General features: G+C 68.6%; 1 protein-coding gene across 2 annotated transcripts; it reads left to right on the top strand.

Moving 5' to 3' along the window:
* The first annotated feature begins 1802 nt into the window (after positions 1–1802).
* On the top strand, positions 1803–23162 carry PALM (paralemmin). Of its 2 annotated transcripts, XM_055343957.1 has the most exons (9): positions 1803–1893; positions 11253–11304; positions 11633–11713; positions 11809–11939; positions 13046–13166; positions 14088–14109; positions 14980–15039; positions 17207–17338; positions 21184–23162. In XM_055343957.1, exons 1-9 carry the CDS (start codon positions 1889–1891, stop codon positions 21711–21713), a joined length of 1134 nt encoding a protein of 377 aa, XP_055199932.1. In that variant the 5' UTR covers positions 1803–1888; the 3' UTR covers positions 21714–23162. The 2 variants fall into 2 exon arrangements, with proteins under 2 accessions (XP_055199932.1, XP_055199933.1); XM_055343958.1 differs by lacking the exon at positions 17207–17338.
* The last annotated feature ends 146 nt before the right edge of the window (positions 23163–23308 follow it).

Genomic DNA, 23308 nt, shown 5'->3' with positions numbered 1-23308 from the left:
CGGGGCAGGGACTAGCCCGGTGGGGGCCGTGGCTCCGTGGCTCCGGCAGGCCCTCCCCGTCCATACCCTCCTCTCCCTCCGGTTCCTGTACAGGACGCAGCAGTGGTGCCTCAAGCCTCGCGTCATCTACCGGCAGCCCCAGACCGAGAACGCCCCGTCCCCGCACCCAACAGGCCAGGTGCCCGGCAGGTGCTCCAGGAGCCCTGGGCTGAGGGACGAGGAGGGGGAGGGGCGGCGGGAAGCCACTCGGGTGCACATGTGCCGCACACCTCGCGGGGTTGCATCTGGCCCAGCACGTGTTTTGGGAGCGAAGTTTGGTCGTGCACGGCCACGCGGGTGCACGCGGGTGCTGCCTCTGGCTGCGTGTGCGCCACGACGGCCCAGCTGAGTCCTTGCACAACCGTTGGGCCTGCAGTGCTGAAGACGTTTACTCTCCGGCCTCTACAGAAGTGCCAACCCCTGAGCTAGCGTGTGCGGGCACCGTTCCAAGCCGGGTGCACATTCAGTCCTTTAACCCTCCCGCCGCGCAGGAGGTGCAGGCCGCGGGGTGCAGGGGGGGGGGCGGGTAAGGCGCAGCCCCGCGTCCCCCGAGCAGCCCGCGCGGCCCTCCGCCCAGCGCCCGACACTTCTCGGGGCCTCACTGCTTTCGCACTAGAGGAGCTCAGGCGGACGCCCTCCCGGCTCCGAGCTCATTCGCGGTATTTCCCTCCATGTGCAGACCCACGTGCGGAGTGGAGGGAAGAGTACCCCCCACTCCAGGCCCCACATATGTTCAGGGCCGCCGGGGGCTGCTGTGGTCATCAGAACCCGGGAGGTGGGGGCTGTGGCCTGCATGGTGGTGGGGGCAGGTCCTGCCCCCCTCCCAGCCCGTGGGGTCCACCTGGTGACACTGGCAGCACGCAGGACTCAAGACAAAATGTAAGGAGCCAACAGCGGGCATCTAGCGGCCTCGGGCGGCTGACCGTGCGGGCTCCCGCCTCGTCTTGCCGGGCCTCCCGGGCTGGGCCTCACGCTGAACCCCAACGTGGTGGTGTCCAGCTGCCCGCCCAGCGTCACCCTTGTCATCCCTCCAACCCTGTCCTTCCGGGGGGGTGGGGGCGCCCCGGGGGGCAGCGGGACCCCAGCACCCCTCACCCCACCTCCCTCGTGGCAATCCTGCTGGCTCCCCTTGCACGATGCGCCCGGAATCCACCTGCCTGTCCGCGGGGTCCAGCCTCCACCCTGTCCCGGGGCTGGGGGGTCCCTTCTCAGCCCCAGGCCTCCCCGCTTCGGCTTCGGCGTCCCGGCCGCGGAGGGGGCCTTCGGAACAGTCAAGCGGGCTGGTCCCTCCCCTGCAAACTGTGCCCTCTCGGCCCCTGCTGTGTCTCGGGCTCCGCGGTGCCCGTCCAAGGGTCCGGCTCAGGGTCGCCCCCAGACCTTGGCGCGGGCGCTCTGGGTCGGACGGGCCCGGGGGGCTCCCACCTGCGGGCTGAGCACCGGCGTCCCCGGCGCGCCCTCGGGCAGGGGCTGGGCGGGGGCCGGGACCGGGCGCTGGCGGGCGGCGGGCGGCCGGCAGGGGGCGGGCGCGGGGCCGCGGCTCCGGGAGGCGGCGGGGAGCGCGCGGGGAGCGAGCGCAGGGGCGCGGCGGCGGCGGCGGTGGCGGAGACGCGCGCGCCCAGCCCACCCCCCGCGCCCGCCGCCGCCCGGACAATAAACAGCCGCGCGCGGGGCGATGCCCGAGCCGGTGCCGGTGCCGCCGCCCCCGCGCCGCGCAGCCCCGGCCGCCAGGCCCTAGCGCCCCCGCCCCGGCCCCCCGGCCCCGGCCCCGGCCCCGGCCCGGCCCCGGCCCGCCCCGCCCTGCCCCGCCGCGCCCCCAGCATCGCCGACCCTCCCGGACCGCGGCGGGGAAATGGAGTGAGTAGGCGCGCGCGGGCGGGCGGAGGGCGAGGCCGGGGACCCGGCGGCCCACGGACTAACGGGGACGCGGGGGGCGCCTGGGGAGGGGGAGGCCGCGCCCGCCCGCGCCCCGCGCCCCCCGCGCCCCCCGCGCCCCGCGCCCCCCGCGCCCCCCGCGCCCCGCGCCCCCCGCGCGCCCCCGCGCCCCCCGCGCCCCGCGCCCCGCGCCCCGCGCCCCGCGCCCCGCGCCCCCCGCGCGCCCCGCGCCCCCCGCGCCCCGCGCCCCGCGCCCCCCGCGCCCCGCGCCCCCGCGCCCCCCGCGCCCCGCCCCGCTCGCCGGGACCCTGCGCCACCTGTGGGCTCGCAGCGCGGGGATGGAGCGACCCTCCCCAGGCCGCGCCGGCCTGCAGCTCCCCGCGCCCCGGGCGCCCAGTCCTCGCTGCGCCCGCTGCCTGCCGCCCCCGAGGGCCCTGCGCCCCCGGCAGTGCCCGGGCCCCGCGGGCGGGAGGGGGCGTCCCCGCAGCCTGCGCCTCCGGATGTGCGAGCGCCGAGGTCCAGGTGCTTTCCAGCAGGCCAGCCTGGGTCTGATCCCCCCCGCAAGGAGCGCGCGTCCCCAAGATGGGCCCCCAAATGGGGTAGCCGGGAGCCTGGCCGGCCTAGCCTGCGAGTGGCCTGGGCAGCCTGGGGCCCTGGGGCTCCGGTGAGGGGCCGCTGGGCGGCAGGGGGTCTTGCACGTGCAGTTCGGGGTGAGCGTGCCCGGTCCCATCAGAGTCGCCTGTCCCCCGGGCGTCAGGGCAACCCCCAGGCCCCACTCCCACAGGTGGGCCCTGGCAGGTTGGGGGGGTGTTGACAGGGCCAGGAGGCGGGAAGCCGTGTGTGGGGTGCTAGCAGCCCCCCCCCCGCCCCCCGCGGGTGCCGAGGCCTGCCGAGCCTCGCTTCGGGCCCGGTCTCCACCCTGGACGCGGAGGTCCACCCGGCCCACCCGGCGGCTCCCCCTGCCCTTCCCACTGGGTGTGTTTTCTGAGCCGACAACTCCCCTCCGGGGATTCACCCGTGACCCGCCACACCCTCAGCTGGGTGGGGGCCGCCGCCTCCCGCCCTCCCCAGGAAGGCGACACCCGATGTCCTCTGCTTTTGAAAACCCAGACAAAGGCCCAGCCTGCTCCCCCACCCGGCCCCGGGAGCCCAGCCAGGGGCTCAGGGGAGCCAGGGCCCGGATGTGTCTGCACTGGGCTCCCCGACTTGTTTATCTGCTCTGCTCCCCAGGCCCAAGGGGGGGGCTCTGGGCCTCCCGACAGCAGACCCTGAGCGCAGTGTGGCTGTGGGGAGGGGGTGTCCCAGGGGCTGCGGGTGACAGACAACGGGGACGTCCGCGCAGAGCGGAGGAGCGAGGGGGTGTTCTGGTTGGACTCCTGTTTCCTGCGGTCCCTCTCACCCTCAGCGGTGACAGTGAGGCCCAGAGAGGGAGTCACACAGCACAAGGAGGGGCCTGGGTGCTGGCTGCCCCTGTGCCTTGTGGTCGTGGGTCAGATATGATGCCGTGGGTCCCACTCGGGGGGTTCGCTGGTTTCTCTGGGTGCAGACGTGGGGCCAGGACTTGGCGTTCGGGGGCCTGAATGGCCGTGAGCGAAAGCCTCCCTCGGTGGGTGCGCCCGGGGGCACGATGGGTGGGGAGTGGCTCCATCTGGGTCCGTTCCCGGGATCGCAGGTGTCAGTGGGGTCCACGAGGACCCGCCCGCTCGTTGCTCGTTCGTGGATGCTGCCGTCAGAGCCGCAGGAAGGAGATGCCTGCGGCTCTGGCTGCTGCCGGCGAGTTGCTTTTAAGAACACGTTTAGGAATTTCACAACGTTGTGTTAATTTAAGGATCGAAGATTCGTTTTTGTTCACTTAAGAATTTGAGGGTTTAACACAAATTGTGGAGGGACCCCCAGGGAGGCCGGGGGCAGGATGACCGTCCCGGGAGCACCTCGGAGGCTGGGTGGGAATCTTCGCTGTGGGGGATTTGAGGGGCTGCTGCGCTGGGAGCCTCCGGCGCTGGCGGGTGCGCGAAGGCCAGCTCGGCTCCGAGGCTGCCCCCCGATCCCCGAGCGGCCGCCCCCCGACGCCCCCCTGAGCGCCGGCCTGGCTGAGGGCAGGGCTAGGCCTTGGGGCCGGCCCGGAGAGCACGACCCTTCCCAGGACCCTTCCCAGCTCCCTTCCGACCCACGTCAGGCCTGGACGTTCTCCGCTGGGGCACGATGGGTCCTCAACGTCCCTCCACCCTCTAGTGCCCCCGCGGAACAAGCGCGGAGCCGGTTGACAGGCAGCAGCGTGCCCCGATGATCGAACCTAATAACAAGCTTTTATTCTCGTTGTATCTATTTTCTGACGTTTTTACTCGGAGGTTTGTGGGAGCGCCTTCTGCTTCTCAGTCTTGGTGACCACGTGGCGGTTCCGCGGGGGAGGGGGGCTCACTGGACCTGCGAGTGGACTTGAAGGGAAGGAACAGACTACGGTGGAGGTGGTGGCAGGAGCACGGCAAGGTGGTTAACGTTTAGTGGGCACCTGCTGTGTGCCCAGCCCTGTTCTGAGTGCTTTGTCTCTGTGGACTTGCTGGATCTTTACAGCAGCCCTGCGAGGTGGGGAAACCGAGGCACGAGAGGTGACAGTGCCACACCCGGGGCCACGGAGCTCCTGGGTCCTTCAGCGGCCAGGGTCGGGGGATGGGGGCCTTTGCACCTTCCTGTGTCCCCTTCCTGTGTCCCGGGCTGTGGTCCGGGGAGGGGGTATCCTGACATTGGCCTTTCACCCTGGTTTTGTCCTCAGCCACATGGAAGGTGGCCTTGGGCGCTAGAAGCACCTGCCTTGAGCCTCCCCACCCCACCCCCGGGCACCCCTCTGTGTCTGCTCCATTTGGGGCATGGAGAGGCGGCGTCCTGACCCCCGCTCCGTGGGACGTTGAGCGGGGCTGAACAGGGACGGGAGCCCGCCCAGCGCCCCGGGGGGATACCCTGGAGGACGGGGGGTGCGGTACGGCCTGAGCCCTGGAGCGCCACGGGCAGGAGCGCTGCCCCAGCCGCATGGGGACGAGGTCTGGGGTCGAGGGTCGGTCCTGATGCTGCGAGATGGGCTCACGTTCACCCTTGTCCGGGTCTGGGGCCCTGTTTCCGTCCGTCCTTCCGCGTTCGGGGAACCCATCTGTTCCCTTAACGCTGTTTGCTGACCCCGCGAGCCTTGTGTAGGGTCGGGCCTGAAGGAGGGTCTTCCCCGCGCTGTGGGCAGGGGTTCCCCGTCCATCCCGTCGCCGACCTTTCCTAGGAGGGTCGTGCCTTGGGGCGCCTGCTTCCGGCAGGTAAGCGGCCGACTCTTGGCTCCGCTCAGGTCACCGTGTGATGGGGGCGAGATGGAGCCCTTGTCAGCCTTGCGCTGTCCCTCTAATCCACACGTAGAGGGCTAGGCAGGCAGAGGGCATGCCCGGCGGGGGGACCGGCCTGTCACCAGGGCGGGGGAAGGGAGCTCTCTCGGGTTTGGGCTCTGGCCGGGTCCTGCCAGCCTGCATGCCCAGCTGCGGCGCCACGGGCAGCCCGGGAGGGCGTCCAAGCGGGACAGGGGTGAGGCTGTGACCAGGCCTAAGAAACAGGCTCTGGAAGCCGAGGAGCAGGTGGGGGCTCAGTGGGGACAGCCACCGAGGGGGCGGCCTGGGGAGAAGGGCCAGGGCTGCGGGGGGGACCCCGCGTCTCGGTGGCCGGGTCGGAGGCGAGCACTTCCGTGGTGCTCAGGGCTGCCCACAGGTGGGGGGAGATGGCGCAGGCCCTGGACGGAGGGACAGAGGGTCGGAGTGCGGGGTGGGATCGCAGGGCTGTGACATCACACTCACGGGGCTCAAGGACCCCCGAGCCGGTCACCCGGACCGTCTGGATCGGGCGGGGAACCAGGAGGGGAGCCCCAGCCGGGCGTGCAGTGGGGAGACAGGAGTCAGTGGGTGGGCGCCTCGGGGTGGACGAGAGGGTGGTGGTGGGTGGGCGCAGGGCTGCGTTGGGGGCAGCAGGGTGGGGCTTTCGGGGCAGGGCCCTGGCCGGGAGCTTCGGGGACCCTCTGGCGCAGAGCAAGAGCCACTGCCCGTAGGGTGTGCGCGGGCCCTTCGGCCCGGGAGCGTCCAGGGCAGGGCGAGCGGGAGCTCACGATGCCCCGTGGGGCGGCCCTGGCGAGACGGTCTGCGCTCCTGCCGCGCGAACGGACGTGTGCTCTTGCGGCCTTGGTTGACGTGCAGCTCACACGGCGCTCGACCCACCTGATGCAAGCACGTCATTCGGTGCGTCGCACGGCCGTACAGCCGTCACCTCTGCCTAGTTCCAGAACATTCCCTGAGCCCCAGTCCGTGGCCGAGGGATGTGTGCACGTGTGGACGGACCTCCCTGAACTTTCATGTTCATCTGTCATGGACGCCGGGGTCGTCTCATACGTTAAATGTAGCCGTTCTTTAAATTAATTTTTTTTTTTTTAAATTTTTTATTTATTTATGATAGTCACAGAGAGAGAGAGAGAGGCAGAGACACAGGCAGAGGGAGAAGCAGGCTCCATGCACCGGGAGCCTGACGTGGGATTCGATCCCGGGTCTCCAGGATCGCGCCCTGGGCCAAAGGCAGGCGCCAAACCGCTGCGCCACCGAGGGATCCCCCTTTAAATTAATTTTTGAATTAAAAAGAATTTTAAAGATCTTATTTATTCATTCACGAGAGACACAGAGAGAGGAGCAGAGACACAGGCAGAGGGAGACGCAGGCTCCATGCAGGGAGCCCGACGCGGGACTCGATCCCGGGACCCCAGGGTCACGGCCTGGGCCTAAGGCAGACGCTCAAACCGCTGAGCCCCCAGGTGCCCCGTGTAGTCACGTCTGGGGTGAGGTGCTTGGGGCCTGTCCCTTGTCCTCTGACGGGTGTGGGGAGCCTGTGCCCTGTTTTAAATAAATGTGACATGTGACAGTGAGTTTTTTCAGAAACAGGGACGCCCGGGTGGCTCAGGGTGAGCATCTGCCTTCCACCCAGGGCGTGACCCCCGGGTCCCGGGATCGAGTCCCCCGTCGGGCTCCCTGCATGGAGCCTGCTTCTCCCTCTGCCTGTGTCTCTGCCTCTCTCCCATGAATAAAATTCTTAAAAAACAAAAACAAGCAACAAAAGGAAGTGGTTGTAGGACAAGTGGCCCACAGGGGTGGCAGGAAAGTGACAGGGGAGGGAATCCCTGGGTGGGGACCTGAACTGACTCCTCGGTCCAGCAAACGCTTATTGAATCCCTCTAGGGCCGTGTTAAGGACAGAGACGCTGTCCTTGTGGGGAAATAAGGGAGAAAGTAAGTGAGCCTGGGAGGGGGTTGGAGGGGGTTGGAGACCTCTTCGGGGAGGTGACAATGACGGAGGGCCTGAGGGAGTCGGTGAGGCCCAGGGGGGCGCACAGCAGCCAGAGGACCCAGCGAGTGCAAAGGTCCTGCGGTGGGTGGGCCGCCCCGAATGCTGGCGGGGAGTGGGGGCGGGAGGGCCCTTGGCCTGTGGGGCTGCTCTTTGCAGCTGGCGGAGAAGGCCTGTGGGTTCACGCCCCACTGCCCTCTGGTTGTGAGGGCCCAGGGCAGGATCCATGCCCGCCCCCCCCCCCAGGTTACTAGCCAGCAATTTGCTCCTCTGGCTCTGCGGCCTGCTCCCATCTTGGTGGAGCCTCTGCCTAGAACATTCTAGAAAGCCCATGCATGCCTCATGCTGTTTGCCTCCCCAGGGACCTGTGCTGAGTGCTCAGGGTCCCAGAGGAAGAGAACTCTCCCTGGCGAGGGGAGAAGGTCAGGAAGGCTTCCTGGAAGAGGCAGCTGCCCTTGAGCTTGGAGGTGGAGGAAGGCGCACAGGGGGAGGCAGGGAGCAGGTGGAAGGAGAGGGGTGAGTGCGGGGAGGCTGCGGCTTCCCGGGGGGTGATGGGCGGGCGTGGAGGGCTTGGAGCGGGGAGGTTGGGGGGCTGACGGCTGGCAGAGGCCCGGCAGGGAGCAAGGGACCCCCCACCCGAGGAAGCCCCCCCGGGGGACTCTGCTCCCCTTCTCTGCCCCCAAGACCAGGGCGACGGGCAGCTGTTTCCGTTTAGCGAGCGCGGGAATGCTGCTGGGCTCTGGGCTCCACGCCTGCCTGCCGGGCCAGGACCCCTCCATCCTGTGCACCCCACGCCCGCTGCCCTGCCCGCTGGGTGACCTTGGGCGGGTTGCATAACCTCTCTGGTGCCTTCAAACCCCGAGTGCCTCCCAGGGCCGGGGCCTGCGCAGGGCTCGTCGGGGCTTGGGCCTCATTAGCTCATCTCCGAAGCCAGGATTATCTCACGCGCTCGCAGCCCACGCCCTCGCGAGTCCTGAGCCGCCCACACCGGGGCTCGAGCCCAGAATTGGCTCCAGGCGCTCTGTAAAAATAATCAGGCGAGGCCCGGAGCCTGAGCACGGGGGGAGGTGGGCCTCCCGGAGGAGGGTGGGCCCCAACACCCGCAGCCCCGAGGGGTCACCCACGCCCAGCAGAGCCAGGGGAGCCCGGAGGGTGGCTGCGCCCTGGGTCACCCCGGGAGGGGGGGGGCACCTCTCCAAGCCCGACCCAGGCCTTTCAGCCAGAACTCAGCGGGCGCCTCTGGCCTCTGCTCCTCTCCCCGAGCCCCACCCCCACCCCGGAGCGAGTCCGGCGCCCACGCACGACCCGCCCACCCGCGGGGAGCCCCCGTGCTGTGCGCCCTGAGCACCCAGGGCGCCCCGTCTCCCTTAGCAGCTGCGGTTCCTCCCCAGCAGGCCCGAACCCCCTCCCGCGGGGCGAGCAGGCCCAGCAGGTGTCCCAGCCTCAGTTTCCCCGCCCTGGAATGCAGGACGGAGCCGCGGGGGGGGGGGGACCGGGCCCGTGTTCTCCCGCCCCGGCCGTCCCCGTCCCCGGAGGCCTCTGGTCCTACTTCGGTTTATTTTTCGGACGATGCTGAGCGTTCTCTGGGCTTGACTCGTCCGCCGGCAGCAGGGCAGGCCCAGAACCTTCGGGGCTACAAGGCCCTCCCCGTGACCCCGGGCGCCCCCCTGCGCCCCAGCCTCTCGGCGGCCCTGGAGCCCGCGGCGGGGAGCCCCTTACCCCCCAGCGCCGGCGGGGGCGGGGGCGGGGGCGGGAGATGCTCGGCGGCCCAACCCCCCCGCCTGCCGGCCTCCGCGTTGCCATGGGGACGGCGCGGTTGCCAGGGCGACCGCCTCCCGCGGGCCCCACCAGGGGGGGTGGCGCCTGGGGCGGGAGCGTCGGCGCCGGGGCCCGCGGAGGGGGGCGGGGAGGGGGGTGCAGCCCCTGGGCCGTGCCCTCCGCGCCTGACCTTCCCCTGACCTGGTGGCGGCAGGACCCGCCGCCCGGGGACACTGGCCGCCTTGTTGTCTGCCGCCCGCTGGCCGGCCACGGAGCTGCCCGGTGCCCGCCGACTGGCCACCCGACCCCCACCCCACGGGGCGGCTGGTCCCTCCACCCTGCAGGCCGGGCCGTGGGGGTGTCTCCCCGCGACACCTGCCTGGGCCGCGGGGGGCCTGCGGGGGGCCTGGGCCGTGCCTGTGGCCCTGGTCCCCGCCGTGCACTGGGCACAAGTGACTCGCCCTACTCGCCCTCTCTGGGAAGGGCATTAGCAGGCGGGGAACAGTAAGGCCAGGGCGCCGGCAGGGAGTGAGCCGGGTGCCCAAGCGCAGCCCGGAGGTGCTGGCGGCAGAGGGGGTCAGGGCGGCGGGCACAGGCCTGGGTTTCTCCCAAGGGGTGATGGGGGGACACCCCGGGGGGGGGGGACTCAGCGTCTGCCCTCTGCCCAGGGCATGACCCCGGGTCCCAGGATCCAGTCCAGCATCGGGCTCCCTGCAGGGAGCCTGCTTCCCCCTCTGCCTGTGTCTCTGCCTCTCTCTTTCTGTGTGTCTCATGAATAAATAAAATCTTTAAAAAGAAAAAAAAAGGCAAAAAGGGGGTGATGGGAGCCAGGGAGCCATGAGAGCAGGAGACCGAGGGCTTCTGATTCTCGCCTTGGGAAGCTGCCTCTGGTTGGGGGGCGGGGAGTGGTGGTCAGGAGCCAGGGAGGTAGCAGGCCGTGGTCGAGGCCTGGGATGGGAGACGTGCGGCCTGCGAAAAGTGGAGGGTGGGCCCGTGTGGGGAGCTCGGGGCGTCACCAACGCAGAAATGTGGCGGATCGGGCCCTTCAGGAAGGGCCTCCGCGCTCGGTTGCTGGATCGAGCCTGTCCCGAACTCCACCCAGCTGGAGCCAGCCTCCCTGAGGAGGGAGAGAGGGAAGCCGCAGAGGGTGTGGCTGGTGCTGCCGGCTCCCCGGGGGGGACACAGAAGGCAGGTGCCGCCCTCCAGGAAGCCAAGAGCTGGGTGGGGTCACCTGGCCGGGGCGTGAGAGCCCGATGATTTCACGGGTCTCAGCGAGGCCAGGAAACAGCCTAGTGGAGCGGGTGGTGGGGCTGGAGGCCAGGAGGGTGGCCTGGGGCTGGGGAAGGGGCGAGGCTCGGTGTGGGCCTTGGGCCTGTTTCCTTTCTGAATCACCGTGGGGGGGGGGCTGTCCCAGCTGTTTGTGCAGGTGGACACTCAGGGCCCCGGGGGGTGCAAGGTGGCTCCTGGTCCTGACGCAGGCTGAGGGCTGGGTGGGGGGACTCTGGGGACTGGGTTCCTGTGCCCAGAACCCGCGTGTGCCCCCCAGCCCCCCCCCCCCGCGCCTGGCCCCGGGTCACTAGGACTTACGCAGGGAGCCGGGAGCCCGGACCCCGAAGGCCTCATCTGTGTCCAGGCCCCGGGAAGCAGGAGCACGTCCTCCAGCCTCACTGCTGCAGACGCTTCCTGAGCACAGGCTGTGCAGCTTCCGGGGACCGGGACACAGCGGGGAGGGAAGGGCCGGGGTTTGGAGCCTGCCCTGTGGGGGGTTCAGGGGAGCAGAGGGCGGGGCAGGGGCCTGGAGGTCGCACCCCTGCCCACCCCCAGGAAGCTCTGTCCCTTCAGTGGCTTTGAGCAAACGCCGTGGACGAGGGAGGTTCCGCGGCCTCTCTGGGCCTTTGGGCTCCCGGGAAATCCCGGGGAAGCAGACGTCCCAGGGTGGATGGTGCACGCTGCAAACCCGAGGGCTGCAGGGCGAGGCCGGCGGGTGTTCCTGCGTGTCCCCCCACCCGGGGCTGGACAAGCTGTACATGGTGGGTGGGAGGCGAACGGGGGTGCCCTGGGCAGTGTCGGCGTCTGGGCCGGGAGGGGGCACTCGCTCTTCTGAACCCCGTGCGCCCTTTGAGGCTCAGCGCCGCCCTCCCCGCCCTCCCGTCCTTGGGGCCCTGTCCTGGGGGACAGCGGGGGCTTGTTGGGAGAACCCACGAGGTCCTCCTTGACCTTGTGCGTCCCCTCCCCCAGGGTCCTGGTGGCAGAGACCACGTCTCAGCAGGAGCGGCTCCAGGCCATTGCAGTGAGTTCCCAGCGGTGGGGCCCACTTCCCGACCCAGGCCTTGGGACCCCAATGGGGGGGTGGCAGGGTCCCCGGGACTCGAGTGCCGGCTGGTGCTTCCCCACTAAGTGAGAACGGGGAGACCCTGAGGTCCTCCGAGTGCGGACCGTCGTGCCCCGGCTCCTCTGGCCGCTCTGTGCGGGTGGGAGATCACGCGGGGGAGCAGAACCTGCCCTTCTTTGGGGGGGCAGGGGCCAACGGGCCAGCTGGGTGCCATTCACAGGAAAGCAGGGTCTTCGGGGCCAAGCCCGGGGTGGGGGGCGCAGCCCTGAGCCCCCATCCCGCGCAGGAGAAGCGGAGGCGGCAGGCCGAGGTGGAGAACAAGCGCCGGCAGCTGGAGGACGACCGACGGCAGCTGCAGCACCTGAAGGTCCCGCGGGCACCCCGGCGGGATGGGGGGGGGCCGGGGCCCGGGGGGCGGCAGCAGGAAGGCCGCCGCATTCTGACCCGGCCCCCACCCCGCAGTCCAAGGCGCTGCGGGAGCGCTGGCTGCTGGAGGGGACGCCGTCGGCGGCGTCGGAGGGCGGTGAGGACATGCGGAGGCAGATGCAGGAGGACGAGCAGAAGGCGCGGCTGCTGGAGGAGTCCATCTGCAGGTGGGCGCGGCGGGCGCGGCGGAGGGAGGGCCGCGGGCTGGGGCGCAGAGGCCGCCGCAGGACCCCTTCCAGCTCCCCCCCCCCGCAGGTGCACAAAGCACGGGGTGGGGGGGCAGGTGCCGGCAGCCGCCTCCCCGGGGGCTCCCTGGCGCCAGCCCAGCGGGTGCTGTCCCCTGGCTCACGGACGCAGGGCAGATGCGGGCGCTGGGCCTGCAGGAAGGCGGGGGCGGGGACAGTGGCCCCCGGCGGGGACAGAGGCCTGGAGTTTCCGGGCAGGCAGAGGCCCAGGCTCGGCTCCAGGGCAGCGGGGTCACGGGGACGGAAGCCGCGGCCAGAGTTCCACATGTGCACTTGGGGGGAGGCCTGCCCGGCCCCAGCACGCGCCCCGCACAAGGCTCCCCGTGGAGGCCGGGGTCTTCCCAAGGCGTTTGGAAGAAGGGGGGCAGGTGTCGCGGTGCCCCCGGCTGCTTCCTTCCCGCCTGTGAGCGGAGGCCGGGCAGCACCAGGCTGGGGTGACGGGTGACGGGCGCCGGGCTGGACCAGGGGCTCCGGGGGCCTCGGCTCTCGTCCTCCCAGGGCAGCCCGCCGCCGCTTGGTGCCCCAGCCTGGACGCCTCCTCCAGGAAGCCCTCCAGGCCGACCCTCACTGTGGGCGGCGGAGGCTCAGTTCCTCCGGGGCACCTCACCCCCGGGGCCTGACAGGCCCACGGCCCAAAGCCTCCTGAGGGCCACCCCGTGGGGCGGGCTTTAAAATTTTTGTTTTGTTCTCGCCGGATTGTGTGGACCATTATCTCCTGGAACTTGGAAGGGGACATGGTTTTTCCAGTTTCCCCAGAGAGATGAGGCTTCCCGTAAAAACAAAACAAAACAAAACAAAACAAAAAGCGCACATCTGAGTGGGACGCGGGAGAGTTGGTCGGAAAGCAGGAGAAGTCAGCCGCAGCCAGCGAGGGGGGCGGAGGCCGGGCCGGCGGGGCCGCTGCTCCGTGCCTCGGTTTCCCCGGCTGCGGGAGGGAAGGAGGACGCCTCGCGGGTGCGGCGCTCGCGTCTCGAGCCCGGAGCGGAGCGGGCGCCCGGTAAGCGCGGTGGCCTCTTGTGCCCCCTCAGGCTGCAGAAGGAGATCGAGGTGCTGGAGGACGCGGGCCCGCTGCCCGCCGCCGGGGACGCACCCGCCGCCCCGAGCCCCGCCGAGGCCCACAAGGCCGAGGTGCTCGTCGATTCTCAGCAGGTGAGGGGGTGCTGACCCTCCCAGGCGGCCGCCCCGGCGGGCACCCACTCCTGAGGGCACCCACCCCTGCGGGCACCCGCCCCTCCTGGCTGCAGGCTGAGACACCCCCCTTCAGGGTCACTGTGGCACAGAATTCAGAGCTGGGGCTTGCATTTGGATTACAGCCTCCTGCCTCCCTGTTGTGTGACCTGGGACAGTTGCTTTGCCTTCCTGGGCCTCAGTTTCCCCCCGCCCCGGGCCTCAATCTCCCCCCAGGCCTCACTCAGGCTCCTCCTGGGCCTCACTGAGTCTCCCCCCTGGGCCTCAGTCTCCCCCCTGGGCCTCAGTCTCCCCCTGGGCCTCAGTCTCCCCCCTGGGCCTCAGTCTCCCCCTGGGCCTCAGTCTCCCCCCTGGGCCTCAGTCTCCCCCCTGGGCCTCAGTCTCCCCCTGGGCCTCCCTCCCCCTGGGCCTCCCCAGAGCACCCACGTGCTGGGATGTCGTGAGGGACGACAAGTGCTCTCTACACGAGACCTGCCCGTAGGAAGCCGTGGACAAAATCCCCACCTGCTGTCACCCTACTTGCGTGGTCACAGCCGTCGCCCGTCCCCTGCTCGCAGTATCCCCTTCAGGGGGAGCAGGGTCCCCATTCGATGGGAGACAAGCGCTGTGGCCCAGAGATGTTGGGAGCACCTGTCCCCACGCCCTCAAGGGTCGGCGCTCTGGGCTTCAGGGCCCCGGGGGGTGGGTCAGGGGTCCTGCCCCTTCCGTCCTAGGGAGGGTTGGCCCCAGGGCGCTGCAGGACCCGCGTCCCCGCTCCGTGTCCGAGCCCCCAGCTGCCCCTCCCATAGCCTTGGTCTTGCTCTCACTGGCCTTCGGGGCCGACCAGGGCGGCGTGGCCCAGGCCCGGCCTCACTGACCAGGTCTCTCCCTCCTCTCTTGCAGGCCCCGGTGGGCACACCCAAAGGTAGGCTTCTGCGGGGGCCTGCACAGGCTCGCGGCCGGTGGGGGGGTCCCTGCACACCCTCCGCTGTTGGGGTCATGAGGGTCGTGGCCTTTCTCACGCAACCGCGCCTGGGCCTCACCCAGCGCCCCTCATCGTGGCTTCCCTCCGGCAGGCGAGGGATCCGAGGCCCTCGGGGTCCCCCCCTGCTCACCTGCACCCCCCCCGGAGCTCCCGGGTGGGCACCTCGCTTCTCGCGTCCCCAGCTGGGGTCCGGGGGCCGAGGAGCCGGGGTCCCAGCCGTCCCGGGGCGGCCGCGCTGTTCGACCCCCGCGGGGGTGTGGGCGCCGGGCGGAGCGGGAGCCTGCGCCCGATTCCCGTCTGGGCGCTCGCGGGCCCTCGGCAGCGTGGGCTGTTCACGCGGCGCGTGTCGTAGCTTCCGGAGCGCATCACAGCTACCTGACGTGAAGCGCGTCTTCCGCACGTGCCTGGAGAGCGTGGACGGGAAGCCCAGAGTCTGGCCGGACTCGCGCGTCCGTTACGCCGGGCAGTGTCCTGCCGTGGGGTTAGAAGTTAATAATTAAAAAAAAAAAATTTCACGCGGGCCTCTGAGCGATTTTTGTGAAAATCGTTGGGGCTGAGAGATGGACACGGCCTGGGGCTGGTGTGTGTTTGGGGGCGGGGCACGCGGGGGGCAGGGGTGCGGGTGTCCGCGCCAGTGTGTGTGCCAGGGAGGTCTGGGCGTGTCCGGGTGGCTGCGGTACTGGGGGTGTCTGCGTGTCGGGGGTGCCTGGGGGTGGGGTGTTCTGCGGGTGCCCGGGGGGCGTCGGGCGTCCGTGTGACCTCCTCTCTCTGACCCCATCTCTGTCTCTTCACCCTCCGCCTCCTGAACAGAGACACGAGCGTCCAACACCCCCGTGAGGACGACCGAGGGCTCCACCATGATGAAGGCAGGTGGGTCAGCCCCCAGCTCGCCCCCCGCGTCCAGCTGCTGCCCTGGGGCGCCCGGAGAGGCCAGGGCTGCGTCCCACGCACACGTGGCCTCGGCAGGAGCTGTGGCCGTGGGGGTGGTCCGGGCTCGGACCCCGGGGTGGGGCCTGGCCGCCCCCTCTGCTTTGGCACCTCGGGCACATGCTGGCCCAGCTTCCTCGAGAAGGGGGCCCCCCGCATGGCAGCGCTCTAACCCGGCCCCCGTGGCTCCCCGCCTAACCCGCTGCTCACTCCTGGGGCCCGGCGGGGGTGCACACGTGCGCACACAGCCCGCTCACGCCCGCTCACGCCCGCTGCAGACCCTCAGGCCGCCGCAGGACGGGGAGTGAGCGCCCTGTTCCTGGAGGCGACCAGGCCGGGGCGTCTCTGTGCTCCTGGGTTAGTGCTGGGTGTTGCACAAAGTGGGGGTTCAGGGCCCCGCTCTGCCGCCAGGCCAGGCCCTCGGTGTCCACCCGCTGCAGCAGCGGGGTCGAACCGGCCGCGCGCCCGGGGCCGGGCACAGAGCCCGACGGCAGTGACAGGTCATCACGGTCGGCAGGGCCCTCGGCTGCTGCGGGTGCTGGGTGAGTTGTGCCGGCACGAACCACGGAGGGAGGCGGAGAGCATCTTGGCGGCAAGGGGCTGGCAGGGGAGGCCCGGGACCTCCCACGGGGTCATGCAGCTTTGCGCCAGGAGGCTCGGGACAGAGGGTAGCATCAGCCAGAGAAGGGGGGCCCATGTGCCAGCTGCACCAGCCCCCCTGACCTTAGCCGACGACCTCGCGTAGGCACAACCCACCCCACCGCGCGCCTGGAGCTGAGGGCGTCAGGCTGTGCAGGGACGTGGAGTCAGACGACACTCGGTCGGTCATGGTCGGTCATGCGGCAAGTGCTTGTTGAGCACCTGCTGTGTGTGACATATGAGGGCCACAGCCCGGGGTGGGGGGGGGTGACGTCCTGACAAGGACTGCGCCCTCTGCAAGGAAGTTATGGAGAAAAGAAGGCAGCGTGCAGAGCTGGAGGGGGGAGGGTTAGTCGGAGGGCTGGGGGAGGCCAAGCTCACGGCCGTTTGGAGCAGGGACCCAAAGGAAGCGGGGGAGCAGGGCACGGGGTTCAGGTGGGGAGCAGGGGACGTGCAAAGGCCCTGGGCTGGCCGGGCCCTGGCTGGTTGGAGGGGTAACCGGGAGACCTGGGAGGGGGAGGAGGGGGGCTCGGGGCTGTGACAGGGCGAGGCGCGCAGGGTCTCGAGGGAGGAGGGGAGCCCTGCAGGGTGGCGAGGGGGGGGGACGTGCCCCACTCGGTGCTCATCGGAGCCCTCTGGTGGCCGTGGAGAGAACAGGGTGGGGGGGCGGGAGCCGAGGGGGGACAGCGCAGGTCCTGGGGAGTGGGGGGAGGGGGAGATGGAGGGGGAGATGGGGAGGGCGAGAGGACTGCGCTGGTCCTGGGGGGGACACGTGGGCGGGCTCCAGGTCTTCCGAAGGCTGGACCCACGGGCTCTGCAGATGGACCCCTGGGGGATGAGGACGACTAGGGAACTGCCCCGACGGGTGGGAAGACCCAGGAGGGCACTTACAGGGTAGATGCAGGGGGGAGGCTCGGATGAGGTGACTCGGGGCGCGGGCAGGGGGCAGGGTCACTGCGGGAGGGGCGGGGGGACCCAGTGTGCCCTGTGTTCCTCGTGGGAGGGATTTCCAGGGGGTGGGGTGGGGTCTTGGCCTCTGAGCTGCGGTCCCGATGGGTCAGCGACTCGGGGAGGACGGTCCGTTCTCCGTTCTCCATAGCGGGAGGGATGAGGGGCCGCCGGCTGGACACGCGCGTGGAGAGCGGGTCGCAGAGCGCCGAGCGCTGGGTGGTCCCGCGGGGAACGGGGCCCTCTGACCCGGGCCTGGGCGCTGCCTCCCTCGGACTCACTCTGCGGCTCTGCGGAGATGGGAACAGTGTGAGGCCCTGCCGCTGGGCGGGAGTGCACGCGGGGCCTCGAATGCCGAGCAAAGGGACTCAGGCGGACGCTGGCAAGCGGTGGGAGGAGGCGGAGCTGGGGGGCGCCCCCACTGCTTGGCTCTGCGCTGCCGGCTCCCCTTCCCTGGCTTGGCTGCAGCCGGCGGGGGGCACGTGGGCGGGTGGCCTCGGGTAACCCGCGCCTCTCGTGCCAGCCATGTACTCGGTCGAGATCACGGTGGAGAAGGACAAGGTGACGGGGGAGACGCGGGTGCTGTCCAGCACCACCTTGCTCCCCCGGGAGCCGCTCCCTCAGGGCATCAAGGTCTACGAAGACGAGACCAAAGGTATGCAGCCCCCGCCCCCCCCGCCCCCCAGCCCGGGCCAGAGCCCGACCCGCAGCCTGACCAGCACCGAGCATGGGGCAGGCCCTCCGCCCACGGCGCTGGTGGGTAGAGGCGGTTCTGCGTGGACCCGCAGCCCCGTCGCTCCTCGCTCCCGGAATCTGCCCTGGAGCTTGGCTGAGGGTGGGACTCGCCTCTATCCCTGGGCTTCCGAATAAAGGTGACCAAACCCCCAGGGGTGCAGAGGGCGCCCTGAGAGGGCCTAGCAGGGCGGGGAGGGGCCCGGGGGGCTCCTCAGAGGACGTGAGCGGGTGCTTGTCCGTTGAAGGAAACTGTGTGTCTCACAGCGGCTACAGCACGTGCAAAGGCCCCGCGGCGGGACGCAGTGTGCTGGGCTGGAGGACCGGGCGGGGGCTGGGAGGCTGCTGCAGAGTGTGGGGAGGGTGGGCAGGGGCCGCGGTGCTGAGACCTGGTTTGGTTTTGGGGGTTCCTTCTAGCAGCTGGTCGGGAAACAGGGTGTGAGAGACCCCCACAAGGAAGCCCGCCTGGGAGGAGCAGAGGAACAGGGCAACCTTAGTCAAAACCCCAGCATGTCTGTCTCTCTGTCTCTCTCTCTATAATTTGCATACATAAAATTCACTCTTTTTTTTGTTTTTAGGTAAGAAAAAGTTTCATGTAAACCGCATTATCCATGAGTATTTATTGCTTTATTTATTTTTAAATTGTTTTCAAAGATTTTATTTGACGAGAGACACAGAGAGAGAGAGGCAGAGAGCGCGCGAGCCTGCGCACACCAGCAGGGGGAGTGACAGGAAGAGGGAGACGGAGAAGCAGGTCGGGACCTGAGCTGAAGGCAGACGCTTCGCCGCCTGAGACACCCGGGCGCCCCCACTGTCAGGATTTAGACAGCAATTTTATAAGTCTTTTGGCATTTAAACTTTGGTCATTTTTGGCATGGCCTGCGATCGTAGCACATAAACAAACCCCGGGAGGGGAAATTTTCTGGGCAATAGTTACCACGGTGATAGGAGGAGGAGAAGAACCCACTTTATTTTTTTTATTTTTTTTTTAATTTTTATTTATTTATTTATGATAGTCACGGAGAGAGAGAGAGAGGCAGAGACACAGGCAGAGGGAGAAGCAGGCTCCATGCACCGGGAGCCCGACGTGGGATTCGATCCCGGGTCTCCAGGATTGCGCCCTGGGCCAAAGGCAGGCACCAAACCGCTGCGCCACCCAGGGATCCCAAGAACCCACTTTAGTAAACAAAATACGTTTTAAGAAGGAATTAAAAAGGCATCATCAAAATCAAGGGAAACATGGGCTTTCTTCATGCAGTGGAACCCACGGAGCCGATCACCCGAGCGCAATAGAAGATCATAGTGCCCAGCTCCGGAGCCCGTTAGCAAGTGCACAAGGGCTGCCTTTACAAGAAGATGATGCGCGGAGCGGAAGGGGACAGGACAGGCGCACAATTCAGTATAGAGGGCAGTGGGTTTGGGTTTATTTATTTATTTTTTAAATAGATTTATTTATTCATGAGAGACACACAGAGAGAGAGGCAGAGACACAGGCAGAGGGAGAAGCAGGCCCCATGCCGGGAGCCCACGTGGGACTCGATCCCGGATCTCCAGGGTCACACCCTGGGCCGAAGGCGGCGCTAAACTGCGGAGCCACCCGGGCTGCCCATGGGTTTTGGTTTATTCACCATGTTGCTTTTTTTTTTTTTTTTTTTTTTTTACTAATTCCAGAACATTTTTCTTCCCCAAACAGAAACCCTATCACCCCCTGTCCCCACCACGGCAACCACTAACCCCCTTCCAGTCCATGGATGAGCCTGTCCTGGACGTGTCACACACGTGGAGTCACATACTACGTGGCCTCCTGTGTCTGGTTCCTTCCCTGAGCGTCGTGGGCTCAGGGTCCGTCCACGTTCACATTTTATGGCCAAATAATATTCTATGGCTCAGACGGATCACATTTTGTTTATCCGGTCATCAGTTGACGAAGATCTGGGATGTTCCCACCTTTTAGTTTTAGAATGCTGTACAAGTGTTTGTATGGGCGTATGTTTTCGTTTCTGTTGGGTGATACCTAGGCATGGAATTTCTGAGTCATATGGGGATTTCTGCGTTTAACCCTTTGAGGAACTGCCATGGTGTTTCCTGTAGCAACTGCCCCATCTTTCCTTCCCTCCAGACGTGCGTGAGGGTCCCCGCCTCCCCGCTTCTTCAGCAACACTTGTTGTCCATCGTTAGGTCGTTATTATTACTGTAGCCATCCTGGTGGTTGTGGAATGATACCTCACCGTGGTTTTGGCTCCCGAAGCCTCGTGTTCTCAGAGGCTGCTGGGGTCTCTGTGACATCCGGGAGGCCACGAAGGGGACCTGGTCACGGCCCGGCTCTCCCATGGTTTGGGGACGGAGACCTGGGGGCAACCCCCCAACCCCCGTTCCAGCTCTCACCAGCTGTGTGACCCTGGGTCACTCCCAGCTGCCTCGTCTCCTGGACGAGAAAGACCTCACGGGGCCAAGGGCAGAGGAAATGCCCGAGTTTGCAGAAGGTCCTCGCCTCCGCCTCTCGGCGCAGCCCGACCCGGCCCTGGGGGATTCTGGACCCGCCAGACCGGACTCTGGTTGCTTAGCGATGGGAAGGTGACCCGTTTCCATGGCGGCCGAGGGCCCCAATTCCTATCTTAGGGCAGGGGCCAGTGGGAAATAGCTCGGTTCTGAGGGGACACTGCACCCTCCGGGCCTCCAGCCCCGAGTCACTGCGAGGCCTTGAGGCGTGGACGCCCCTCCCTAGGGGCCTGGAAACTGAGAGTGGAAAGTACTTTCCTCCTGGCCGGCAGCCAGGTGCTAGAGCCCTGACCCTTGGCCGGGAGGTGGCGAGTCCCGAGGGTGCGGGGTGTGTCCCCCCGGCAGGCAGCCAGGCAGCTGTGTCTCCGGGAGTTTGCTGGGCTGGGGACTGCGGCCTGGACTCCGTGGGTGCTGCACCCCAGCCCTCGGCCCCGGGACACGCCAGGTCAGACAGACAGACGGGGCGGTCGCAGAACGCTTGGAAGGTCCACGCAGCAGGTTCCTCACGCACTCGCCTCCCAGGGCACGACGTGCCTTCTTTCCAGACGCGGGTAGAGCGTTTCCAGGAAGTGGCCGTGCCCGGGGTCGCACGGGCCGTCGTAAACAAGGTCACCAATTTTATGTCTTATGCCCTGTGTTCCGGGACTGGAGCCCCCTTCTCCCCCGACCCCAAACTGATAAACACCCCTCTCAGTGAATCTGGCTGCAAGAGACAGTCCGTGGTCATGAAGTCATAAGCCCCTGAGACTTGAGCGAGGATGGCGCAAGCCGACCCAGGCCACAGCAGGGCGGGCTCGGCCCGTGGGCGACTGTCCTTGAGAATAGGAGCTACACGGCGACCCAAGACCGGCCACGGGGTCCCAAGGAAGGAAGAGGTCGCGCTCCCCGAGAAACCCCTCGTGGGAGGGACAGGCCCGCGGTCCGGCTCGGTCCCCCTCTGCACGGCACCGTGTTGGCCGCGGGAGAAGCCGTCGTACTTGGCAAGGTGGCCTCGCGGGACCCTGTCGCTGGGGATGTGGACGGCCACGAAGGGCGGGACAGCTCAGTCCCCGTCCACTAACTCCCACGAGCACCTGCACATGCTCGTCGGCGCCAGGTTGTCGGGGCGCACAGATGCCCGCGGGGAGCTTTGAGTGTCGGTTGGTTTTATAACGTGTGATTTTGTCTCACTTGCTCTTTAGCCTAGAGGGTGGGCCACGGCCTCGCGCGGCCCCCCCGCCCCGAGAGCCAGCTTACTCCCTCTCTCTCTCTCCCCCCCGCCCCCGCCAGTGGTCCACGCCGTGGACGGCACCGCGGAGAACGGGATCCACCCGCTGAGCTCCTCCGAGGTGGACGAGCTCATCCACAAGGCCGACGAGGTCACGCTGAGCGAGGCAGGGTCCACGGCCGGGACAGCAGAGACCCGGGGGGCGTCCAGGGAGCCCGTGCAGACCACACCGTCCAGGCGGGAGATCACGGGCGTGCAGGCGCAGCCGGGAGAGGCCACGTCGGGGCCGCCGGGCATCCAGCCTGGCCAGGAGCCCCCCGTCACCATGATCTTCATGGGTTACCAGAACGTGGAGGACGAGGCCGAGAGCCAGAAGGTGCTGGGGCTGCAGGACACCATCACGGCGGAGCTGGTGGTCATCGAGGATGCCGCGGAGCCCAAGGAGCCCGCGCCCCCCAACGGCAGCGCCGCAGAGCCCCCCCCGACCGCGGGCTCCAGGGAAGAGAACCAGGTGGGGCCCGAGGCCCCGGCCAGCGACCCCCAGGACCTCGACACGAAGAAGCAGCGCTGTAAATGCTGCTCCATCATGTGAGCCGCCCGGTCCCCAGCCCCCGGCCCCACCCTCCACACCAGTCACCCACCAGCCCGGCCCCGGCCTGCCCACCCTCCACCCACACTCACGGGCCCCAGGACACGCGGTTGTCACATGTTCCTTCTGAGTTTTCTTTCATTGGAAAGAGAGGGACAGGGGTCCCCCGCCCCATCACCACCCCCGACGCCCCAACCACTGAGCCGTGCACCTACGCCTGGTAGGAGACAGACATGGACAGACCCACTTTTTCCGGAATGAAGGGCACCCCCCACGTCACGGCAGCTCCGCAGATGCGGCCGTCACCCACGGCGGTCCTGGCCGGGGTGCCGGGGGCCTCGAGGCCGCCCCAGGCCGGCCAGCCACCCTCTGGGCCTCCTGCCTGTGCCTTCCTGCCACCTCCACTGAGGTCCCTGAGGGGACATCCTGCCGCAGAGGGACCCGGGGAGCCGAGGGCCCCCGGGAGGCTGCTCTGTCCCCGCTTAGCCCCTGGGACGGGGGTTCCCGGCCAAACTCCAGCGTCCGAATCCTGGACACTCGGGGTGAGGCCGTGCCCCTTGGGGGAGTCTTGGTCGGAGGTCAGGCTCAAGGTCTGGGGAGGGAGCAGGGCCCCTCTGGGCGCCCCCAGCCCGACGTGCCGCGCCCCCCACGCCGTCTCTGGCCGTGGCCAGGGGATGCTGGAGCCCGGGAAGGGAGAGCCCCGGGGTACCCCCCGCCCCGCCCGGGAGGGGTCTCAGACCCCCGCCCTGTCTCCTGCAGCCGGTGGCCTCTGCGAGCCGCCCCTTGCACAAGGCGGGGCCTCATGAGCCGCTTCTAGCCCTGAGCTCCGACTCCCACTGGGCCCTCCTTCCTCCTGGTGCTAATTTGGGGACCCTGGGGGACTGCCCAGGACCTGCTGGGACCAGGGTGCTGGGTCCCTCCAACCGTACCCCAGAGATCAGGCCACTGCCAGCTCCACTGGGCTTGGCACGTTTCTGGCAGCGGCGGGGCGCACGCAGCCCGGGCCGGGGGCTTCCTCCGCGGGAGACCCCATCCGCCGCCCCGCCCGACGTGAGCCTGTCCCCCCGCCCGGGAGGGAGAGGGGTGCGGGTCCCGCTCCTGGGGGCGGCCGCCACCCGGATGTGCACGCACGGCTCCCTGGACGCAGCCACTCGCCCCCAGAGGCACACGTGTGCACACGCTCCCACACCCTCCGGGGCCTCCCGCCCGGTGCCGGGGCAGGTGCAGGGGCCAGCGCTGCCGCAGCCTGGGTCCCAACTCCGCTCTGCCCCTCAGTGGCAGGGGGAGAGGCCGTGTCTGAGGTGACCCTGGGCCGTGGCCGTGGGACCCCCTCTTCCTCCTCGAGTCCTCGAGCTGTGAGGCTCCGCTCAAGTGCCCCTCCGCTTCTGACGTGTGACAAGGCCCTTATGTTCTCGACTTTCCCAGAGAAGCAAATAAACAGTGTGAACAGCCCCAGGCCCTGGCGTCCTTGGCTTTCACCTGGGGGGGGGGGCACCAGGGCGGCGGGGCCGTCGGAGGAGGCCCGGGGGAGCCCGTGGGTCCGCAGCCCCGCGCTCTGGGGCTCCCCTGGGCCGAGGGTGGGTGTCCGTGCAGCCCCC

This window comes from Nyctereutes procyonoides, unplaced genomic scaffold (genome assembly GCF_905146905.1).
Source record: "Nyctereutes procyonoides isolate TBG_1078 unplaced genomic scaffold, NYPRO_anot_genome, whole genome shotgun sequence".
NCBI lineage: Eukaryota > Metazoa > Chordata > Mammalia > Carnivora > Canidae > Nyctereutes > Nyctereutes procyonoides.
Note: the sequence above shows the minus strand (reverse complement) of the source record. Positions and strands in the feature narration are given on the sequence as shown.